Source organism: Pocillopora damicornis, chromosome 6, assembly GCF_964200805.1.
Source record: "Pocillopora damicornis chromosome 6, jaPocDami1.2, whole genome shotgun sequence".
Classification (NCBI taxonomy): Eukaryota; Metazoa; Cnidaria; class Anthozoa; order Scleractinia; family Pocilloporidae; genus Pocillopora; species Pocillopora damicornis.
This window is the reverse complement of record NC_142675.1, coordinates 1969614-1990468: the sequence shown is the minus strand read 5'-3', so window position 1 is coordinate 1990468 and position 20855 is coordinate 1969614. Positions and strand designations below refer to the sequence as shown.

The following is a 20855-nucleotide window of genomic DNA, read 5'->3' as shown; positions in this document are numbered from 1 at the left end:
TATTTTCTATCATAAAAAATACGAAAGTGCCCAATCGAAATTTTTTTAATTTTTTTTTTCCTTTTGATAGAATATTGAAACATAACTTATATTTTTACTTTAATCCTATCAAAAATGAAGAGAAAAATTGAAACTGAGCGGCATTTGCTTTTCCGACAATGTTGCAGTCTGTGGCATGGCTTAATTTTTCTGTTTTCGGCGGAAGTCTAAAAATTATAAATTGAAAATTACAATCAATTTTCAATTTTTGTTTTCCAGTCAAAACATTCCAAATCGTTGACAAAACTAACCAAGAGGGAAGGGAAGGGGTCCATTCGCACGGTAACTTTTTGCCCCCAGCGCCCTCTCCCCATGGCCAGGTCCGCTTCTTTTCTTAAGGGGTCTGGGAAGGAAGTGAGAGTTTAACTGTCTCTTCGCGGTCTTTCACGACGTTTTGGAGCGTCTTCCTCAGTTCTGTCCATTACAGTGAGCAGCCAGACTTTTGGACGTTTGCTAGGAAGTTAAAAAGATCTTAGACTTCGTATTGGAGCATATTGGAGCGGGTGATGCAACCATCGTTGCCATTTTGATCACTTGATGATCTTTTTCGCTCAAAACACACGACGACTTCCTATTTCAAGGAATGCTTTTCCAATTAATTTCGATCGCATCCGTGTAAAAAATTACAAGCATAAGCGTGTACTGAAAAACAAAAGAGGAATTGAAAACTACGAGAAACTGCGAGTCATCGGCCTCTTCTTCTAGACGCGGATTTTTTGGTGTAACATGCGTGTTTCTCTTAAGTTACAAGCACTTTTCCGCACGTGGGAATACTGCACTGACGGTGTAAGCAGTGCAAGGTAGAATGGTTATTGTCGACCTGGAGTGATTATGTGCGATATTTTGTTTTATCACTCTTTGCCGTTTCTACCACTTAAATAGAAATTCAGAGAAGGGAATGAGAGGGGGCCAGTGAGGGTTAAATTCCCAGAGATAGGCTAACGACTGCATTGACTTTTATGGCGCTGGATATTCAGCTCATCTAATCTCAGTCATCTCGCGTCTGTTCCAGTGGCAGTTACCCAATTAAAATGGAAACTGAAATGGTTAACAAAGTAACGAACGAGCGAAAGGAAGAGTAAAAGTTCGGTCGGCTTGAAAAAAAAGAGGATTTGGGTTGCGCAACTTTCCTTTCCTTTCTTTTTGATCCGCCGCTAGCGTCCCGCAGTTTGTTTCCACATTCCTTTTGGATAACCATACGTCTAAATCTGGTTAAGTCATCTCATGAATTAAACTTAACGTTTAAATCAACAACAAATATAGTTATTAGTTGATTTCTGTAAGTTTCACGAAATTTCAACAAGCAGTATGCAGTCGAGATGTTGCAGTCCACAACACAAATTACAACAAGAATATTTCAAAGTGCAATAATTTAATCAAAGTTGAAGACACTTTCTTCCTATCACTCTCAAATAAATATATTACGAAATTTCTGCACTCAAACCTCATAAATAAGACATATTTTCCTGTAAAAATTATAGCTTGTATAAACTATAGCATCTCCAGACTAGGGAAACTTTTCTACTTGACCAAGTACCAGTCTCTATTCCAGAAAAATCTCTTTATACATTCAAAAAGATACTTTTTCAAACAAGGTAAAATCAATTAGTATAAAACCCGACTATGAAGCGTAATAGCTGTTCTTTTGTTTTCAAGAGAGTAGTGACATAATCATAACTAAAAATTCACTTTTCAATTTCATTCTTGACACCTAGGGACACTGAGACACTGATTTTAAACCATCTTGAGATTTTCATCAAATTTGAAAACAAGTCGTTGAAAGAGTTCTAAAAAGGAGATGACTACTGCGTTATGTGATACTTTGTGCAAACCAACCCAATGCTTAACGCTTTAGCTCCCTTGAGTGACCAAGACAGTATTTCTCCTTATAATGACAACACAGAATCAAACAGACAAGCGATGAGAAAACAGAAACATATCAATGACAGGAAAATCCGTGGTTCAAATACCAACTTCTCCTACCTCAAAGGATAATTACTAACAAGATCTTGGGAGGGTGAAAGGTTTACATGCAAAGAAATTTCGGTAGAAAAGTTTCACTAAATAGACTTGCAGAACAAGGTCACCGTCTTCTCTACTAAGAATACCCAAAATAATTTTGACTCAATACTTTTCATCATCTTCTGATCGATGTAAATTTTATCTCATCATCCAATTTCATTTCCATAATCATTACGTAACTGCTGATAGACAATGATGATAGACAATCAACGCCTACCCAGTCTCTTTCATACCTTAATACCTAAACCCAGGAATCAAGACCATCGCAGTGCTACTGAACGAGTTATCACACAACTCGGCAAAATCACAACTTGAAAAAAAAAAACCTGAACGCATACGATATACAAATGCCTTACTTTAATAATGTTTTCAAGATCGACCTGCAGAAGATTTTCTCCTTCAGGATAAATGATAAAATCACCGCTCCTAATACCCGTAGAAAAAAGATCACGCAAATGTCACGCAAGCTTTTAAGAGTCACGCTTTAAAGGATTGGGTGATACCCAGCAAATGCCAGCATTTGTGGTTTGAATCTCATGTCATAGCGATGATTTTCTTTCATCTTTCTCGTAAAATAGGATGTATGCTTGTGCTCCTTGAACTCGTGATGAAGAAATTTCATCCACCCTGAAAACAAAACAAACCTCTGTTAACCTTCACAGAAAGTTCAATATTATAAACACTTAAAGAAAATCAGAAATTTCGCGATATTTCCGCAGACGTTCGAAAATAATCGTGAGGTGACCAGTTTGTCGCAAGGTGGAAAAGTTGTCATCATTCAGTAATTTTCAGTTCGAACTGTATCCTTTTCCCTAAATTATTTAAGAATGACATGAAATGCTGAGGATTCTAGTACGTGGAATAGAGCACTTTTCAATTGATAATCGAAAGTGATCCTGAGTTGCATTAGTTGTGAAATCAGAGCAATGAGCAGAAAGAGAAATGTCACAAGTAGCCAGTCAGACTTCAGAGTCAACACAGGCAAACTGCCTGAAGCGCGGGAAAATACGAGTGGCCAGGCGCGCTTGGTTCTAGGTTTGTTTTCTGATTGGTTGAGAGGATGGCACGAGTTTCCTGAACCAATCACAGAACGTGACGAGGCAATACCGAAAAAAACCCTTGAATCACTGTTCGCACTCAACGAAAAGTTGGGCCGAAATTTTCGGGGATAGCTGGCCCCAAAAGGCGCTTTCAATTTTGGCAACTGTTTTCTTCATTATCAGTAAATTCTGATCTTATGTTGATGCGCAAATGAGACTTAAGCGTATCCACTTCACGTAGAAAGCAAAACTCACCGTGAATCGTTAAAGCAGTGCCACTGTTTGCTGATCGGGTGTTTACAGTAAGCCATGTAATGGCCGCCGTAGGTGCTGCCGGAATGATTCGAGACTGCGTACAAGGAGTACACCGCTGACCGACCCTCTGAAAGCAATCAAACAATCATACCACATGGCATCCGTGCGAGGCAACTTAAGTTAATATTTTACAAACATCTCTGTAGAATTTGCCACATGATATTAAACTTCATTCTTCTTAGAAACTCCAAAAACAAATAGAAAACATGCAGGATGTTTGAGCGGCCCTTCTTCTCTTTTCTGTGTTCTCTACGAGAGCTTCTTGCAGTTTTCATTCATTGAGCTACGTACAGCTAATTTGCGAGTTAGTCTTTCAATTTAAGAATTGCCTAAAAATGCGTGACATAGCGTGACTCTAATCCCCTTCAAACTTGTTTTGTCTTGTCACGCAACACTTTTTTCCCCGGAAGCTCTTTGAGACAACAAGAGATTGAACGTCGACAAAACCACGACAAACTTGTCAAAAGGGTTTTTGACTTCAAAACTGGTTTTCATTTAACAGCCAAATGAGCAGCAAATGTTGTCGAACTGTGCAAATACGGACTCGTTGACATAAGCATCTTTTAGAAAGTTCATAAATTTATGGCTAAAACTGACAGCGCTTATTTAGCGTCCCAACAAGTTTTCGGTTTCTCGATGGCTGACGAACGTTCCAACAGAACGAAATACTCGTGACGTTTTTACCTTGGCTGTCGGCAGCAAATTCAGAGAGATCCAGCTTGGATAAAGGGAATTCTACATTCGTCTGTAGCTTGGATCGAAAACTGAAACCTGAGAATCTTTTTAAATCTGTTTAAATGGACATTAAGGTCAAATCTCAAAATCAGAGACTGATTTCAAAAGAAATTGAAATAAAATAATAATTTAAAAAAACGCTTACTTTAGACATATCTTTAACTAGATGCCCAGTTTGTTGGTAGTTAAATAAATATTAAACTAAAAAAAAAACGGTCATCAAACAAACAGCCGTTAGGTTGCTCTCTAGCGGGTTCATTGGAACCTATTTTTAGGACACTTTTAGGGACACAAACTTGGGTCCCAACTCCTCTAGCAGTACTTAATCACCTTCATTGAAGGGACACCTCTATACAGGAGAGTCTTTTTCATTTCCCAAGAGAGCCTCCTAAACTGAGTTTCCATCGTACACAAAAACAAGACATATTGACAGAGAAAGGATACGAAGAACAAGGATTGGTGGAAATCTCTGTATTGAGAATTTCTTCGTTGATTTCCTCTTGGCCTTACACTTGTCGCAAGTCTGAGAGAGAAAAACGTATATTAAATGGCTGGAGATCGGAATTTAACTTGTGTATTATGATCAAGTATGGGTAATTGCGAAGAACAACTCCCTGAAATAAAAGGCAGTCTATGACTGCATGTACCTGCTGCTGCATTGTTTTAGAGTATAAGAGTAAAAAAGCAATGTGTTGTAAAATGGTTTAATGAACAGCTGTTGTCGATGGCAAAATTGTGACAAACGGAGGACTTGGGCTGGAAATTACTAGAATAATCACATGAATTACTCGTGCATCAGATTAATTTTAATACAATCGCCACTTCGTACGCTCTGCGTACCTAGCAAAATGGATATACCAACTCCACTCGAATACGAAGGTAGAAGGTTCGAGCCTCATGTCTAAGAAAATCATCAGGGAGTTTTAGATCCACGTTTGTTTCTGACTACGTGTGACCGCAAACGTCTAGGAGTCACGTGACCAGACTCTAGCGGTCACGTGCGCCGTTTGCCGTCCACGTTAGAACTTCGGGCAAAGCAGTTTCAGGAAGTTGAACTCCCCTGACGCTTTTTCTCTTCTTGTTCGAAAGTTCTCACGCATGTCCTATAATATGTGAATTGAAGTCTTTTCTTCATAACCTATCCGTTTGGGACATTAGAAAACCAATCTTTTCGCCACATTTTGTGATTGAAATGAAGGACCCCCATCTTTTGTGTGATTCAAGATGGCAGCGCTCATGTTGATTTTTTTTTCAGGTGACAGCCGACTTCGATCTAAAAAGCTGAAAGTCACGAAACCTCTAACTTCTAACCACAAACTGCTGACCGCTGTTTGACGTTTGCGGTAAACACACCAAACGTGGATCTTAAACTCTGTCTTAATAACTATCTTCCCGCACATAAAAGAACAAACCTGGAAAATGGCAAGTAAAACTGAACCATAATCATTTGGGTCGCCATAATTAAGGCAACTTATTTCCTTGGAAATTACAGACAATTTTGTTTCGTACTTACTGGTCTTTCGTCGCCATCCAATACTTCCTCCTTGGTGAAGGTAAGGATACAGTCTCTAATGGTAATCTCGCTGTCATTTGCCCCACTGGATCGCCTTCCGGACCACGATGAAGATGATAATGATGAATGGCGGGATTTCTGAAGAGAACAATACGAAATAGTCCTGTCATGGTCGCAACAATAAGAGTTTTATCTGCTGTTCTCTTCCTAAGCTAGCGTGATAGAGCAGAGTCAACGTTTTACCATTGACGACTTTACGTTTTCATAACCTGGTACCCGTTTCTCGAAAGTCCCCGTAACTTAACGGGCCCGTAACCATATTTTAACATCAAAATTTTAACGATAAACAAGCGATAACCAATCGTTTTATTTCTAAGGCTGAAAGCTTTTTTGTATGCTTTTTAAAACCTTGGAAACCCCGCATGGAATGAAAATCACAACAGCTTTACAGGCCCGTTAAGTTATCGCAACCTTCGAGAAACGGAATCCTGATTCCTAAATAAATAATAAGCACAAGAGTGATATACAAAATGAATAAATAAGGAACATAAAACTTTTATATGGCTTATTTCTTCATTGCTTATTTTCGTGACGAATAAACATGAAAGACACGGAACTGTTTAAACTAAATTCGCGGCATGTCACTGATAGAGGTCTTCAGACGGAGTATTTTAATAGTATGGAGTATTTAATTTCGGCATACAACAGGTAGCCCTCAAAAATTTGAAAGCAAATCAGATTTGGAAGCATTAGCTTAGATATCAGTTTCCTTTATTGAACGTTTTTTGGTAAGAAAATTTGTATGTAAAGTAATAATATGCATTTTTTTTAAAGTTTGACTTATCACAGCCAAAGAGAATAAATATTGTGTGCTGCTAACTCTTCGTCCTAAGTACTACATCAATCTGATTTAAGACAATTCCATTTACTAAATAGAATTGTAGTAGAGGTTCCCTAGCAGATCGACGACACTTAAGACCGTTAAGTTCTGTTTTTTTTTTCGGTTGTTACTGCTTCTTCTTTGAATCAGCTGGGCGACTTACCCTTGGTATGGGAAGTGACAAGTCCCAGAACGGGTCAAAGGTGACTGACGTGTAATCACAATGACAACATTTCAACATGCTTTTCAACTGTCCCACGAAAAGATCTGAAACAAGAACAGCAATGAATACTTCAAACCACTCTCATGCTCCAGAACATTTTTTCTCCGTCCTGTAAATAGCAAAAATGGTATTCCTAACGATTACTAACATTTCTTGCACTGAAATTGGTTGTTTAATCTTCGTGAGACTTCAGTTTTAGAATGCAACCGTGGGTTACAAGTCTTGAATATATCTTAAAATATACGCAACGAGGATATTTCACAAGCGCTGCAAAGTTCATATTATTAGTTACAACTTGTCTCTTATTCTACTCAGGAGTTTCAAATTCACTAATTTTATTTTACAGGAAGAAAGCTGATATTCATTTCAAAGTAAGAGAGAACAAAAAAGGGTCTTGTACCCTTTACAAAAAAAGTCGATTTACAGGATAATTCTATATTTAGCCCGCATCAAAACAAAAAGTTGCAACTTTTTAAGCGCGCACGAACAAATCGCAACTAAAATTATGGGCCGTCAGCATGTGCATTGCAATGTTTCCAAAGAAATAACCTCATCTGACTCACCAGTCATCCAGCTGTCATCTCGTGAAAGATAACTTTTCCATGACTTCTCTGCATTCTGTCGATGACTAAAAAACAATTGAGAGAAAAGTAAGAATACCCACACTGTAAAAAACCATTTGCGAAATGAGGCTTTTTCGTTTAAAATAAGTATTAACCTTATTAAATACACCACAACAGTTGACTAAAATAAAAACTCCAAACCTTCTTAAAATTCATATCAAAGGGTAACAAATTTGCGCTGACGAAAGCTCAAAAAACAACCAACTAAACTAAGTTAAAACAAACAGCAAAAGAACTCGAAAAATGTGTACGTCGGTTTTCTATGCCAAGGTCAGAGTTCTTAGACGTGATTGGCTAATTTGTGAAATCACGCGCGCCGCGCATGGATAACAACAAAAGAGTACAAAGGGGGGAGAGGAAGAGGAAACTTGTAATTTGAAATTTAAAAACGAAAAAGATTTCCCGCACGCATTTCAGTTCAATTCACGAACAATTGCAAAACCTCCATCTCAAAAAAGATCTATAACACACGGTTTGTAGAGACGCCAGGTTGGCATTGATCAGTATGTATCTTCTCCATGCTGTTCTCGACACATTTCTTATGGCACTGACAAGGAGAATTTGTTGAACAATCGAGAGCTTCTTTAAATGGCGATAATATCCTTTACTCTCGCGACATTAATGTGTGATTTGGGGTGAGAGAAGGAGAAATTAGACGCTGGTCACTCTTAAAGTACACAAGGATGATTACCTGAGTAAATCATCAAATTCACAAGGTGTATACTTTGGCTTGGATTTGACTCGATTCAAGTCATCGTGAAGTCCTTCCAAAAGAAAGCGTAAAAATTCCTGTGCATCTTGTTGGCTACATATATATATAAAAAAGTTGAATTAAAAAACTTAGAACGTCTTGTACATAATTTTACTTTTTGCAAACTGCTTTTAAACTGTGACACAAGATATTCAGTGATAACATGTATTCAGTAATGCTAATTTAAAATTGAATTCCAATTTGTTCTCATCTTAATTTAAAACATCAGCATCAACATGCTACAATTCTTTTTTTTACCAGGTTTCTATTTCAGTGTTTGTAGAAGAATTTTTTTTCTCTTCTTGATCACATTAAATTGCCTTCTCATTTAATCTCTCTGTTTCAGTCATTTGTCTGTTTGTCAGTATGGAAGATAAGCATATAAAAAATGAAACAGATAGATGCCTTTCTTGATATATATAAATATATATACATGTATAAGAAAATAGTAGTTATAATAATAATATTAGTAATAACATCACCTTGTAATGGAATAAATTTCACTAAAATTGCAGATTCAAGCCTGTACCTCCCACATACATGAATGGCTGATGCGCAAAACGTCAGCTTTGAAATTCTTTATGGTAGCTAATTTACGTTATCAACTCAGCTGCTAATACTAAATTACCCTGTTATACTCTTCCACTGGTGCAGCACCACAGTTTCTTTAGAAATTTGCCCCCTTTATTCTCCTCCCACATAAAATTGGGCACTAATACTAACTGAACTACGAAGACAGGCTTAATAGTAACAAAACAAATATTTGACTCACTTGTATCCCATAAATCGAGGGGCAAATCTTTGGATCTGAGTCTTAAAAGAATGCGGAGACACTGCATCAGTGTAACCATGCTTCCACATAGATTTGATCAGATCCACAAAAGCTGTGTAAAAAATTGTTCAAACCAAGAGATTAAAGCCAAAAGACACTTAAAATCATAGAATGGGGATGAGGAAATAATTTTAATTGCTAGGAAAATTGCCACTTAAATCGTGGAAACTTGTAATAACTATCAAAATGCTTGCCACTATTTTTTCAAGCCAAAGTGACACTCTTACCAACAACAGGTACTCTCCAAAAGAAAAATACACCCAGATGGACATTTGTTGTAACATCACAAATTATCTTATGCAAACTTTCTTCTCAAGCAGTCAAATGTTCATGCTTTTAACATGATTACTGAACACAGGTTTCCAAATTGGAAACTTTTGCTGCATTGGAAGTGACCAAGACAGAATTTCTCTTAACAATATCAATAAAATACACAGCCGATTATTGGTTGATCTGATACCAAATTCTCCAAGCCATCATGATGAGAATTGTATTGCAGAGGGTAAAGAGAATTAGGAATGAGATCTTGAGAGTGAAAGAGTTAACAAAATTACACACAGCTATGATATAATGACATTTCTGTCACATATACTATGTGACAAAACCAATATCATTATGATAGTTGATAATCCATCAAATAATTTTGCTACCACACCACTGGTTGAAACACATCTCATGACCTAATATTCCCTTGCTAAAACTGAGGGTCATATCCAAAGATATCACTTAACTGATATTCCCCAATTTTAAAACCTTCAGTCACTGCAATAAGTTGTTTTGTGGTTGTTACAGAAGAGGGGAAATATTTGTTTTTTCATAAATTTGTACCAGAGAACACTCAAACAAGCTTATGCAGCAGACAGTAAGCTGTTCGTAAACAATTTTTCAAGTGCATTGCAAAATATTTGAAGGAAAATCAACACATTGTCTCTATTTTGCTCGAAAACATGCTTGTAAGTTTGTACTTGGACATTATCTGTTCCTCAAAGCACACAGTTTTCCTCCAGTTTTGCTTTTGGAAAACTGTTTGCATCTTGGAACAGATTACGTCTGTGGACAAATATCCTTGCAAATCTTTGCATCAAATAAAGGCTATTGTTTATTTATAATAATGTCAATGGATATACCATGAATAAGCTTGCCCTTCATGGAACTGTTGCTGTTAATTATCTTCGGGTGAGAGCCTTTTGACAGTTGTTCAGTTAAGGGTTGTGTGTGACTCAAACATTGGAGGATGGAATTCATAAAACACTGCAGAAAAAGTGCACAAAATCATAAGTTGCCTTGACAAAGTTTCTCTGAGAATGTCAAAAAGTATGAAAGATTTCAATTATTTAGGATATCTGATACTGGTTGAGATCAGTTAGGTCATATCATTTCTAAAAAAATATACTTACTGTATTTCCTAGGTTACGCAGACCAACTAACCCATCAGAACTGCCTCTTCCTGTAGGCTAAAAGATAAAACAGACATGTTTGACAGTTGCTTTCAGCAATTCACTACACGAGAATTTCAATAATTCAAATCTGTACATAACAGAAGCTGCTAAACATCAGATAAATTTAAAATCAGAGGTTGTCAACATGCAGTGCAGAATAAAATCAGGAGTAAAAGCATACGTTTTTCCTTGAGGACAGATTTCTTTTCACCAACAGGACCCACAACAAACAGAAATAAACTCCCACTGTAAAAAGATATTCACATCCAAAAGCCACGGTTTATCCCTCTCCTTGCTGATGATTCAATTTCTCATCAAAACAAGCAAATAACATAATTATAACCTCTTCTGGCAGAATGTGTTTTGCCACAAGATACATTAGAAATTTGTTCTGACAGTGAAATTAGAAAATCTGTCCTGACTCCAAAAATTACATCTAAACAGGAGAAAATTGATTAAAAGGAAAAACGGATAGCATTGCAGGAAAATAGAAACTGGAGTATAACAGGTATATTATTGCCAAACCTGGCAAAGTTCCATTTAAAATGAATGTAGTCATAGGTATAAATTATATAAATAAATTAGTCATGTTTGACGGGTATTTTAATTAAACAATGTCAAAACAACTCATTCCTAAGCAGAAACATACCATGTTGAAGATGTAAAAGAGAAAAATGGACATTCTAAACAATTTCAAAATTAGATTTATGAAAAAAAGGAAAAAAAAAGAAAAGAATTCTAGGTAGCAGATTTCAATCCAAAAAAAAAAGATGAGACAAATCAATAAATAATTAAGCAATGAAGACACTGTTTGTCTGAGTAACAAACCGTAGGTTGTTTGAAAACAATTTTTTTTGCAGTAAATTCTTTTTTTTTCCTGTGGAAGATTTTAAAATTCCAAACTAGCTTGAACAAATTTTTTTTCTTGATAGCAATCATATACTTCAGAAAGGTTAGACTGAATCTAAATTATTTGCAGTAATCTTATCCATGACCATGACATAAATTTTCTTTGAAATTAAGTGATAACTTTAAGAAAATTTAATGTTTGATCAAAATTAAAACTCTGAAGCAAATATAATTTCTACAGTCTCATCATGTGTCTATTTCGCAGTTTATCAATATGTTACAGAGAAGTAATGTCCACATAACTTCAAGCCTGTTTGCTTGTAATTTCTTCAAGAAGAAGTTGCACTTCAATGCATTTAATGCATGGTTAATGGGAGATTTTTAATTCCAAATGAATTTATTTAAAAAAATTTGACAGCAATTCACTGGATAGCTCTACTGTGGATTCCAAGGATAATTAATAATCCTCTGTAGAAGACTGAACAACAGATTGCTGAAACCGAGAAAAGGGAAAAATTGTGCCTTCATGACTGACCTACTGAAAATGAAATGAGCCAAAACATTTAAGGGGGTAATGAGAGTTTCTATAGAAACCGTAGTTCAGTGTTGATGGGGGGTACTACAAGATATCTGTTTTCATTGACTGAGTTAACCCTTTAACTCCCAGACCAAATTTGTAATTCTCCTTACTGTCAACCATACAATTCTTATGATGTTAGTTCAGAGAATTGAGTATTGGATCAACTAATTATCACCAAATTGATATTTTTCTTTATTCTCATTACTTATCTGGTTGATATTGAGTTGATATAGTAAGGAGAAATTCTGTCTTGGTCACTCATGGTGCCCACTGTAAAAAGTTTCCAAAGCTGATGTTTAGAGTGCTAGCCCTTTATCAGTGAGAGTGAATTCTTTAAGCTCAAATGACACATCGTTACAGAGCTCTCACTTTTATTATAATCATTATCAGAAACAAAATACTTGGTATTGTTATCATCATTGTTAATAAATAATATAATTCATTATTCCCATGATCATTGTTATCACCATAGGGGTTTACTAACTTTCGCAATAACTACAAAATGAATTAAATGTTGTGCAAATAGGGGTTTACTAACTTTCGCAATAACTACAAAATGAATTAAATGTTGTGCAAATTTAGAACGAAAGTGTCACATAACTCACCGAGTTCGATGGGGACGAATTTGAGGAACTAAACGACGATTGTCTCGCGCACTTCATTTCTGATCCTGGCAGAGCAGTTATGGTACTTTTTCTAGCTGTGTCCGCATGCACAATACTGTAACTGCTCCTGCTTGATGCTGATTTTTCCGAGGAATACGATTGTCCGTACTTAGTCCCATAGCTATTCAGAGTTGGAATTATTTCATTCCGAGGATCTCTGTAATCGGCATGCGTTGTAGATCCATAAATACCACTGCTACATGAAATACTACTCCCATTTAAACCTGGTTTGGAGTTTGTGTTTCTCTGAGTGTACATATGCCTAGTTTGGTATTTAACTAGTTCATGATCTCTCTTTTGTGTATAGAGATCTTCCTTAGGTCCCAAACTCGAGAGCGATTTCGACCTTCGTCCATTTGACAGTTCTCCATATCTGTAACTACCTATCCTTTCCTTTCCATTGGAGCTTCCGTAACCAGAGTCACCTGAAACTTTACGCCGCGTTTTCGGAGATTCCAATGTACTCGATTTTCTACTGTAAGTATCAGACAAGTATGATCCTCTAGTGGTACCTGCATGATTGCGACTAGAATTACTTTGGGCGACATATCTTACTCCTGCTTTATCCATTGAAGGTTTATCAGGTAAAGGACCTGGTCCGTGAGGTAGAGTTCTTCTAGTAGAGGAACTTGCGTTTTTGGTCCCCCTTGCACCAAAAGTTGACGAAAAACTACTAGATGTACCAGTACCAACCGAACTAGATGCAACTGAACGACTAGTTTTCACGGCACCAGAATTGTGATGCAAATGTCCCGAAGTTTCCCTACGAGTTTGTTGCATTGTCAAAGACATTTGTACATCAATGGGATAACGAATCGCCTCTAGCAAAACCTATTATCAGGTTGATTTTTTATCGTACAAAACAGTCATTAATCGAATAGTAAACCGTTTGTCTTCGCCGCCATGTTGATCACGTGACGTAATTAACCTTGACAGTTCGTTTGTGATGTCATAGCAACCAAACATAGGGGAAAAAAAATACCCTTCCGGGGTGGGCTGAGAAGTACTTTCTAGAATGTTGTGAAATAGGTTGTTGTTCATCGTGGTAGCTGGATGATAATGTAAATTTGCTTTGTTGTCTCACGACTATGTCATTAGATGCAGATCGCAACAGAGCAAATTTATATTATCACTTTCTAGAATGTATGACTTAAGTTCGTGTGATTAGTCTGTTGCAATTGCAATCGCAATTATTCAAAATTCAAATATATCTGCTATTAATGTATTAGAAAATATTCCTTTTTTTACGGATAGGGAAAAAATTTCACCTTTTCATATCGTTGGAAGTTTTTTTCTCTACATTAAACCAGGAGCTCAGTAATGGGCTCCTGATGGAACTTAAAAATTCCCAAAAATTTAGAATGTCATGGTATAAATGTATAAATTTAGAATATTGACATTAAGATAAATGGCGAAAAAATTAAGTGTGATCCACCTCGAAAAGAAGGGGAAAAGAAAACGATTGTCCGTCCGCAGGGAAATTTCCGTCCAGAAAGTAGTTATTAGTTTCCTGTTTTACTCGGAAGAAGTTCATCGGTTTACGATGCATTTTGAAAATGAATCGCGACTGGTGTTTCTGCAACGACTTTCAAGTGAGCTGATTTGATTCTAAAACAAGAGTTCATTTTTTTTCAAAAAGTATAAGTCATCTGAAACGAACTAGCTCTTTTGAGGTAAGGAGAAGAGGCGCTGAATAAGTTTCCGCTCTTTGCAAAATCGGGAAAATGAAGAGTGATCATGTACAAAGTTACGTTGAACTGTAACTTAAAATTTAATATAACAACTCCTAACTCCTTTCTCAGTTCTTCAAATTAAGAAAGAATCCCGTTACAAATACAGATTCAGGAAAGAATCTCTAAAAAGGAAATCAAAATATTATGAATAGATTAACAAACTGACATAGTAGGGGGGTACGGTTGGGCTGAATCATAAAAGCGAACATCCTTCTTGAAGTGAAAACAAACGAAAGATACAAAAAGTACATGGCATATACAGAACTAAAAAGCAAACCATCAAAACACTGATAATAATCCGGGTTAATCATTACTTTCTTTCTTAAATAATATTCTAATAAAATGAGGAAATTAATACAATTTCGTCACGCAATACATTGCGTGACGCAAGCTTAGAACATGCACGCGAGAGTGTATGACTATTTTAGGAAATAAACGACACTTTTTAGAAACAGGTTTCGACAGTTCTTCTAAGTACAAAGTGGAATTTAAAGTGTATAACAAAATGCTGATTGGACAAAACAAACAATAATAACAGAAAAAAGTTTTAAATTAACATGATAAAGTTGATGATTAAGTGGCTCCCATTGATTGTGGATAGCTTCTTTGATTTTAAGTTGAGAAGTTGTGGATGCGTGATCTAAGATGTTCAAACACTCATCAGTACAAAGAGTACGACATTGTAGAGAATTATGTAGATTTCTGAAAATGTGAGAGTTATAACTATTTTTTAAAATTCGTATCTACCTGCTGAGGGATTTTCCCAAAATTCTCGGTAGCCTGTTGTAACGAAAATCGTTTTAACCCTCCGGAAAAACTGTTACAACAAAAAGGAAGAGCTGGAACAGTAGGCAAATGAAACAGGAAGAATATACCATGCTGATATCTTAAAAACGAAACCAAACGGGGAAGTCCCTTCGACTGCTGGCCAAGTAACGTGCATTCTGATTGGTTAAGAACGAGGGAAGGTTAAAAATACACGTTACTACATCCTGCATCTCAATCGAGAGACTTTGCTTGCAGTTTTGCCTCTGAGTTATTAATGCGGCTGGCGCTTTGAGTTAAGTGATATTTTAGTGATTAAAAATGGTAAGTACAACAGGGTTTGGATCAACTATGGAAGAAAGATATAAATTCGAGCTTATCGTCGCCGATTACAAAACGAACGATCCTCAAGGCACTTCCGCCATACAACGAACGAACTCCGATGCCTCTGTTCACCAGACGAGTAAAGATATAATCAAACAAAAACTGACCGCCAGAGTTTCCCCGATGACGCGACATCAGGAGCAATTTTTGGATAGAAGACTTCATCCGCTGACTGTAGTTCCTAGTCGTGGAAAATCAACTCGAACATATGGAGCGAGCACCAAAACACAGCTTACCGATATTGGTACTGCTGCACCTTTCATAAAACGTGAACCGCAAAAACTTGCTGAGAAGCGAAAATTCCAAGCTACAAATGTTATAATTGCTCCTAAAACTGTCAAGTCAGACACTTCTCTCAGTAAACGAAAAAAATCCGAGACGAAAAAGCCCAGACCAATTCTGCCACGGACGATGCAAGGTTAGTAACCAAATTATGTAAACGCAAGCAGTTTTGTGATTCCATCCCAATTGTCATATCTCACAAAGAAATATTTCCATTTATCACTTCAAGAGCAATGGCTTGTTTGATACTTGAATAGTTATTGTAAAAATAAAACTGGCAAACTGAGATGCTTGCAAGGTATTTTGTAATTTTAGATAATTGTATGCAAGCGTCGACGAAGAGATAATTTATAATTCATTCTCTACATTCAACAAAATATGTTTTTTTAATAATATTGTATATCACAACAGAATGTATATGATCTTTTACATGCATAATGCCAAAAAATTGGAGAAACATTTGTCGAACTAACTCAGAAATAACTGAGAGACGATCACAGATATTAACTTTCACTTTCATTTGATGACGAGGGTTTTTAACGTCAGGCATGAGTTGACACGTTTTCAAAAATGTTGTAAATCACTGCATGTTTCGATGATACCATTAACAACATTCAAAAGTAATGTTATGCCTTCTAATAAGGTTTTTGGCCAAAAACGTATAGACGGTGTCGCGCCGACAAAATTGGCAGAATTAGGGGGAGCCCCAAATTTCGTTTAATTTTTCACGTGCTCTCTACTTTCGCGTCATTTGGGAAAGTCCCTCACTCTTGGTAACGTGAAAAAAATGTTACTCCCAAACTTCCGGGGTTTCCCATATCGTTGTGAAAAAGGGAGATATTAAAAATATTTTTAAACTTCCGAAGACAAATATGATAGAGAGACTCAAATAGAAAATCCCAAGGCCAAGTTGCCATGTTTTCATATTCCACGTAAAGCATTACTCAGCATGTAATGTTCTCAGGGGGATCCCCTGAGGAAGAAATTGCCTTTTGCGCTTATCCATGGGGGCTCCCCTAGTGAGTAGTGCACAGTCAGCCCAGTGCAACAGGACATAAGCAGGACAACTCAAAGTTCTAGCTTTAGAAAAAAATTTTTTTTTCAGAAATTGTTGATAATTTAAGGATAATGTGCTGCTCTTTTTTTCCCATCATTTAACTTTCAGCAAAAAATCTGTTAAAATGCAGTTTTAACAAACATGGTTCCTTGAAACCACATTACATCTCATGCTTGAGACAGTCAAAATAACAGAACTTGTTATGGTTTAGTTCCAGTTCAGCCAGAAGTTAAACCAGTTGTTGAACCAGCTGTTAAACCAGCTACACCTGTCAGTCCAGAACCTAAACTGATGAGTGATAATGTGGCGACAATGAGTCTCCTGTCAGCCACAGAGTGTCACCTGGCAACACTTCAAGATGAAGATGGTGACACGTAAGTATTTTTTTTAAATTTTAATTCGTTGTTTACTCTACATCAATAAAATTACATTACTACATTATTCCACCTTTGCATGCAAGGGAGGGAATGTTCTTTTTTCTTGTGGGTAGAGAGGTGAAGTGGTTGCAACATAGGAGTCAGTATGGAAAGGGAAGATTTATGGTAAACAGGGGCAGGAAGGAGGAGGCAAAAAGCGGGAATTAATCCTTAACTCCCCAGATCAAATTCCTAATTCTCTTTACTGTTAACCATACAATTCTTATGATGTTAGTTCAGAGAATTTAGCATTGGATCAACTAATTATCCCCAAATTGATATTTTTCTTTATTCTCATCACATATCTGGTTGATATTGTATTGATATTGTAAGGAGAAATTCTGTCTTGGTCGCTAATGGGAGTTAAAGGGTTAATAGTGTAGGGACAGAGAAGAAAGGGTTAGTTAGGGAGGAGGGGTTGGGTGTGACAAAGTAGGGGGAGGGGTGTTGGGGAAGTAAGATTGTAAGGGGGCCGGATATTGGAAGGAAAGGGTGTTGGGTATAGAATGGGAAAATTGCATGTGAGGGAAGGAGTGGTTGGGTATAAATAGGTAGCAGATAGGAGGTAAGTTATGGGAGGTGAGGAAGTATTAGGAGCAAGAAAAAGGGTATGGTTTATAGATGGACAGTTTGTTGGAGTATAAGAATTAAATTGCTAAGGGATAGGTTGGAGGAAGAACTAAGTTGTAGATAGGGAGAGATCTGAGGGCTTAAAGAGAAGGGAGAGTGAAAGAGAAGAAAGTGTAGAAAAAGATGGAGGCAAAGGATAGCCATTAATAATAAATTACTTTCAATAACAGATTATTCTTCACATGCACATCAGTCTAAGAAACATTTTGATTTTCGATTACTTGCAGGCCTCTTCACATAGCTATTGCACATGGGAACACCCAACTTGTAGAATACCTCATCAACCTCATGTCATGCCTAACACTGGACATTTATAACAACCTGAAACAAACGCCGTTACACCTGGCTGTCATCACAGTACAACCTTATATTGTAGAAAAACTTGTGTCTGCGGGAGCAAACGTGAACTTGCCTGATCGTAATGGTCAAACACCAACCCACCTAGCTTGCAATAGAGCAAGTGTAGAATGCTTAGAAACACTTGTAAAGGCAAGGAATACTCCTGACTTGGAGTTAAGGAACTTTAATGGGTACACTCCTCTTCACGAAGCTGTACTTGCAGGCTGTTGTGGGGCAGTGACTTGTTTAATAAGACAAGGAGCTAAAGTTAATTGTAAGGTGAGTTAATGGAGGCAGTTTTATCAACAAAATACCTCAAAAAATCTTTAGTTAGTGGGCCAAGGTTACAAAGAATCTTAAAAGACCAATAAGCTTTGTAAGAGAGTGTGCTATCTTCTAACAGATAGGCATTCCAGCTGATTTTACTTTAAATAGACATGCTTGTCATCATAGCTTCTATTTCAGAAATATATTTTGGGTGATGTTTCTTTTTTTAACTTATTAAATAAGCACCCAACATTATAATTTCTGTTAAGTTGAGGAATATTTTATATCAAAGGCACCCTTATTAGAAACACTTGACTTCACTCATACAAAATACATGCCTTTTTTTTCCTAATCATTTAAGGATGGTAAAGGTGGTCGTACCCCACTACATCATGCAGTAGAGACAGAAAACATGGAAGTGATACAAGAGCTGCTAAAGTGTGGTGCAAGTGCCAGTGAAGGAAGTTTCTCAGGGAACACTCCATTGCAGATAGCTAGCGGGCGCTCCATGCAGAACGTTAGGCTCCTACTGGAAGCAGCTAGCACTAACATCAAACCAAGCAAACATCGGGAGGTAAGGATCAAGTCAAACTTCTAAAACTTTAAATAAAATAAATAAAAATTTTTTCACCTCCTCTTTCTCACTTTGGAGTGAAATGAAGCAACAGAAGAATGAATCTCCTTAATGCCATTGGATGCAGTTAATTTTGAGTTCCATTCCTAAACCATGCTTGAGGTTACTAAATTCTCCATTGGTAGAAAACTTTTAATTTGAGGCTAGTTGCGGCAAGTTTTGATTGTGGATAGCTTCAATAAAACGCTGTCAACAATCAAAACTAGCCTCAATCCTCATCCATTCTTTCAAAACCTGTAAAGTCAGTAAAGGGACTCACAATAAAACAGTAGAGTCAGTCTATCCCTGACTTCTGTGGCAGAAACAAAATGATGGTTTGAGATGAGAAGGACTACCAAAGATATGGTTCCCAGATGAAACTTCATGCCTGTACATGTTTAGGGTTGTAAGGAAGTTCAGCAGAACAAAACTACTACATGTAGCTTTAATATAGTTTCAAGTTAAACATTAATTTTTTTTTTTTTAGTTCCAGTGTTAATAATTGGTACAAGTTGCAGCTATGATTTGACATTAATTATTTGTGCAAAATATTTAATTTTTGTAGATCACCCAAGTAGAAAAGTCTCCGCTGGTTTTGCCAAAGTATGACGACAGACGGCAAGTTATAGTGAAAAGCACCTATGCATAACCTCGACAGCCCAAGATAGACACAGTTTAAATTCACTGCAGCTGATTACAATAATCTCTGTGCATGAGTATTACCCTTGATTGTGTTAAAATAGGCTAAGACTGTTACACCTCATATCAAGTTATTGAGCTCACAGGCATTTACACTCAGGTACTTAAATGTATACAACAATTAAATATTAAATATTTATAAGTTAATACTGTCCTTTTTGTAGAGATATTGAGAGAAGTCAGTGTACATCTTCATAACATTTTTAGTTGTACAGTACCAGTCAAAGAAACTTTAAGTTTGGTATTAGTAACAAGATATTAAAATGGAATCTGGTTAACATTTAAGTTGAAATTTTAGTAGGATAAAATACTTATTAAAAAAGGGTCCATGGTACAAACTTGGATTTGCACGGCAATCAGAGACACAAAAAATTATTATTTGCGAGCTTCAGCATTATCTTTCCTTGCATCACATATTTTTTTAAAGCAAAACTGTAAGGAAAGTTATTTTTTATTCAAGCTTGTTGGCATACTTTACAATGAGCTTTCACAAGAGAAACTGTCTGTAAGACAGCATTCTTCTTGTTGTAAAAACTCTGTTGATTACTTAGTTAGGTGTTGATAATCATACTGTTGAACTGCACATTTTTGAACAATAAAACTCTGAGCAATCAACTGAAAGGGGTTTTTATTGTTAATTAAAACTCTCCTTTTGGATTGAGCTGTTGTCATTATTACTTCTGCAAAGTGTACTTACTAAGCACTCACTCAGAGCCTTCATGTTTTTAAAGGTGCAGTAATATAACAGCCAGCAAATGTACCATTGCTATGCAATGAATAAAGTACTGTATCACTTTTTAGTGAAATTTGAGTGTATTTGGCTTCCGTAGCAGATGATAGAAACTTGTTTTAAAAAATCTCAAAATTTTTCACAGAGGAGCTATAGCTCCTGTGAGTTACAGACTGAAAAAAAAATTTCTACTGATAGATAAGCTGTTTATGTTCTTGCTTGTAGTTAAAAGTAACAATTTCATTCAACTGACACACTGTTCAGAGGATTCTTGTGAGCATTAGGAAAATGTTTCAAGGAGTTATAATTATCAGATTGTTATCAATATCCTTAGTTTATTGCATAATTTAGTGACAAAACAGGTGTAAATTTAATATGTACCAAAAGGCTTGTAAAAGTGAACATGCAGAATAAATTGTGTGAAAACATTTGAA

General features: G+C 36.4%; 2 protein-coding genes across 2 annotated transcripts; one reads left to right on the top strand and one right to left on the bottom strand.

Moving 5' to 3' along the window:
• Nucleotides 1-1392: 1392 nt before the first annotated feature.
• Nucleotides 1393-13440, bottom strand: LOC113678255 (ubiquitin carboxyl-terminal hydrolase 2). The gene is made up of 12 exons (XM_027195166.2): nt 12447-13440; nt 10371-10427; nt 10101-10224; nt 8914-9025; nt 8082-8195; nt 7331-7395; nt 6708-6811; nt 5665-5802; nt 4596-4674; nt 4101-4205; nt 3357-3483; nt 1393-2688 (listed from the first exon to the last, which is right to left on the bottom strand). Exons 1-12 carry the CDS (start codon nt 13296-13298, stop codon nt 2601-2603), a joined length of 1965 nt encoding a protein of 654 aa, XP_027050967.2. The 5' UTR covers nt 13299-13440; the 3' UTR covers nt 1393-2600.
• Nucleotides 13441-15220: 1780 nt separating this feature from the next.
• On the top strand, nt 15221-20849 carry LOC113679834 (NF-kappa-B inhibitor epsilon). Its single transcript, XM_027196843.2, has 5 exons — nt 15221-15806; nt 16939-17101; nt 18001-18391; nt 18741-18953; nt 19558-20849. The coding sequence occupies exons 1-5, from the start codon at nt 15326-15328 to the stop codon at nt 19639-19641; spliced, it is 1332 nt and encodes a 443-aa protein (XP_027052644.2). The 5' UTR covers nt 15221-15325; the 3' UTR covers nt 19642-20849.
• Nucleotides 20850-20855: the final 6 nt, after the last annotated feature.

Excerpts from the sequence above, each read along its gene's own strand:
- LOC113679834 (XM_027196843.2), top strand. The coding sequence starts at position 15,326 with ATGGTAAGTACAACAGGGTTTGGATCAACTATGGAAGAAAGATATAAA. Across the intron at positions 18,392-18,740 it reads GAGCTAAAGTTAATTGTAAG|GATGGTAAAGGTGGTCGTAC; the intron begins GTGAGTTAATGG and ends TAATCATTTAAG. Across the intron at positions 18,954-19,557 it reads AACCAAGCAAACATCGGGAG|ATCACCCAAGTAGAAAAGTC; the intron begins GTAAGGATCAAG and ends TAATTTTTGTAG.
- LOC113678255 (XM_027195166.2), bottom strand. The coding sequence starts at position 13,298 with ATGTCTTTGACAATGCAACAAACTCGTAGGGAAACTTCGGGACATTTG. Across the intron at positions 8,196-8,913 it reads CCTCGATTTATGGGATACAA|CCAACAAGATGCACAGGAAT; the intron begins GTGAGTCAAATA and ends ATATATATGTAG. Across the intron at positions 5,803-6,707 it reads TGTCACTTCCCATACCAAGG|AAATCCCGCCATTCATCATT; the intron begins GTAAGTCGCCCA and ends TGTTCTCTTCAG.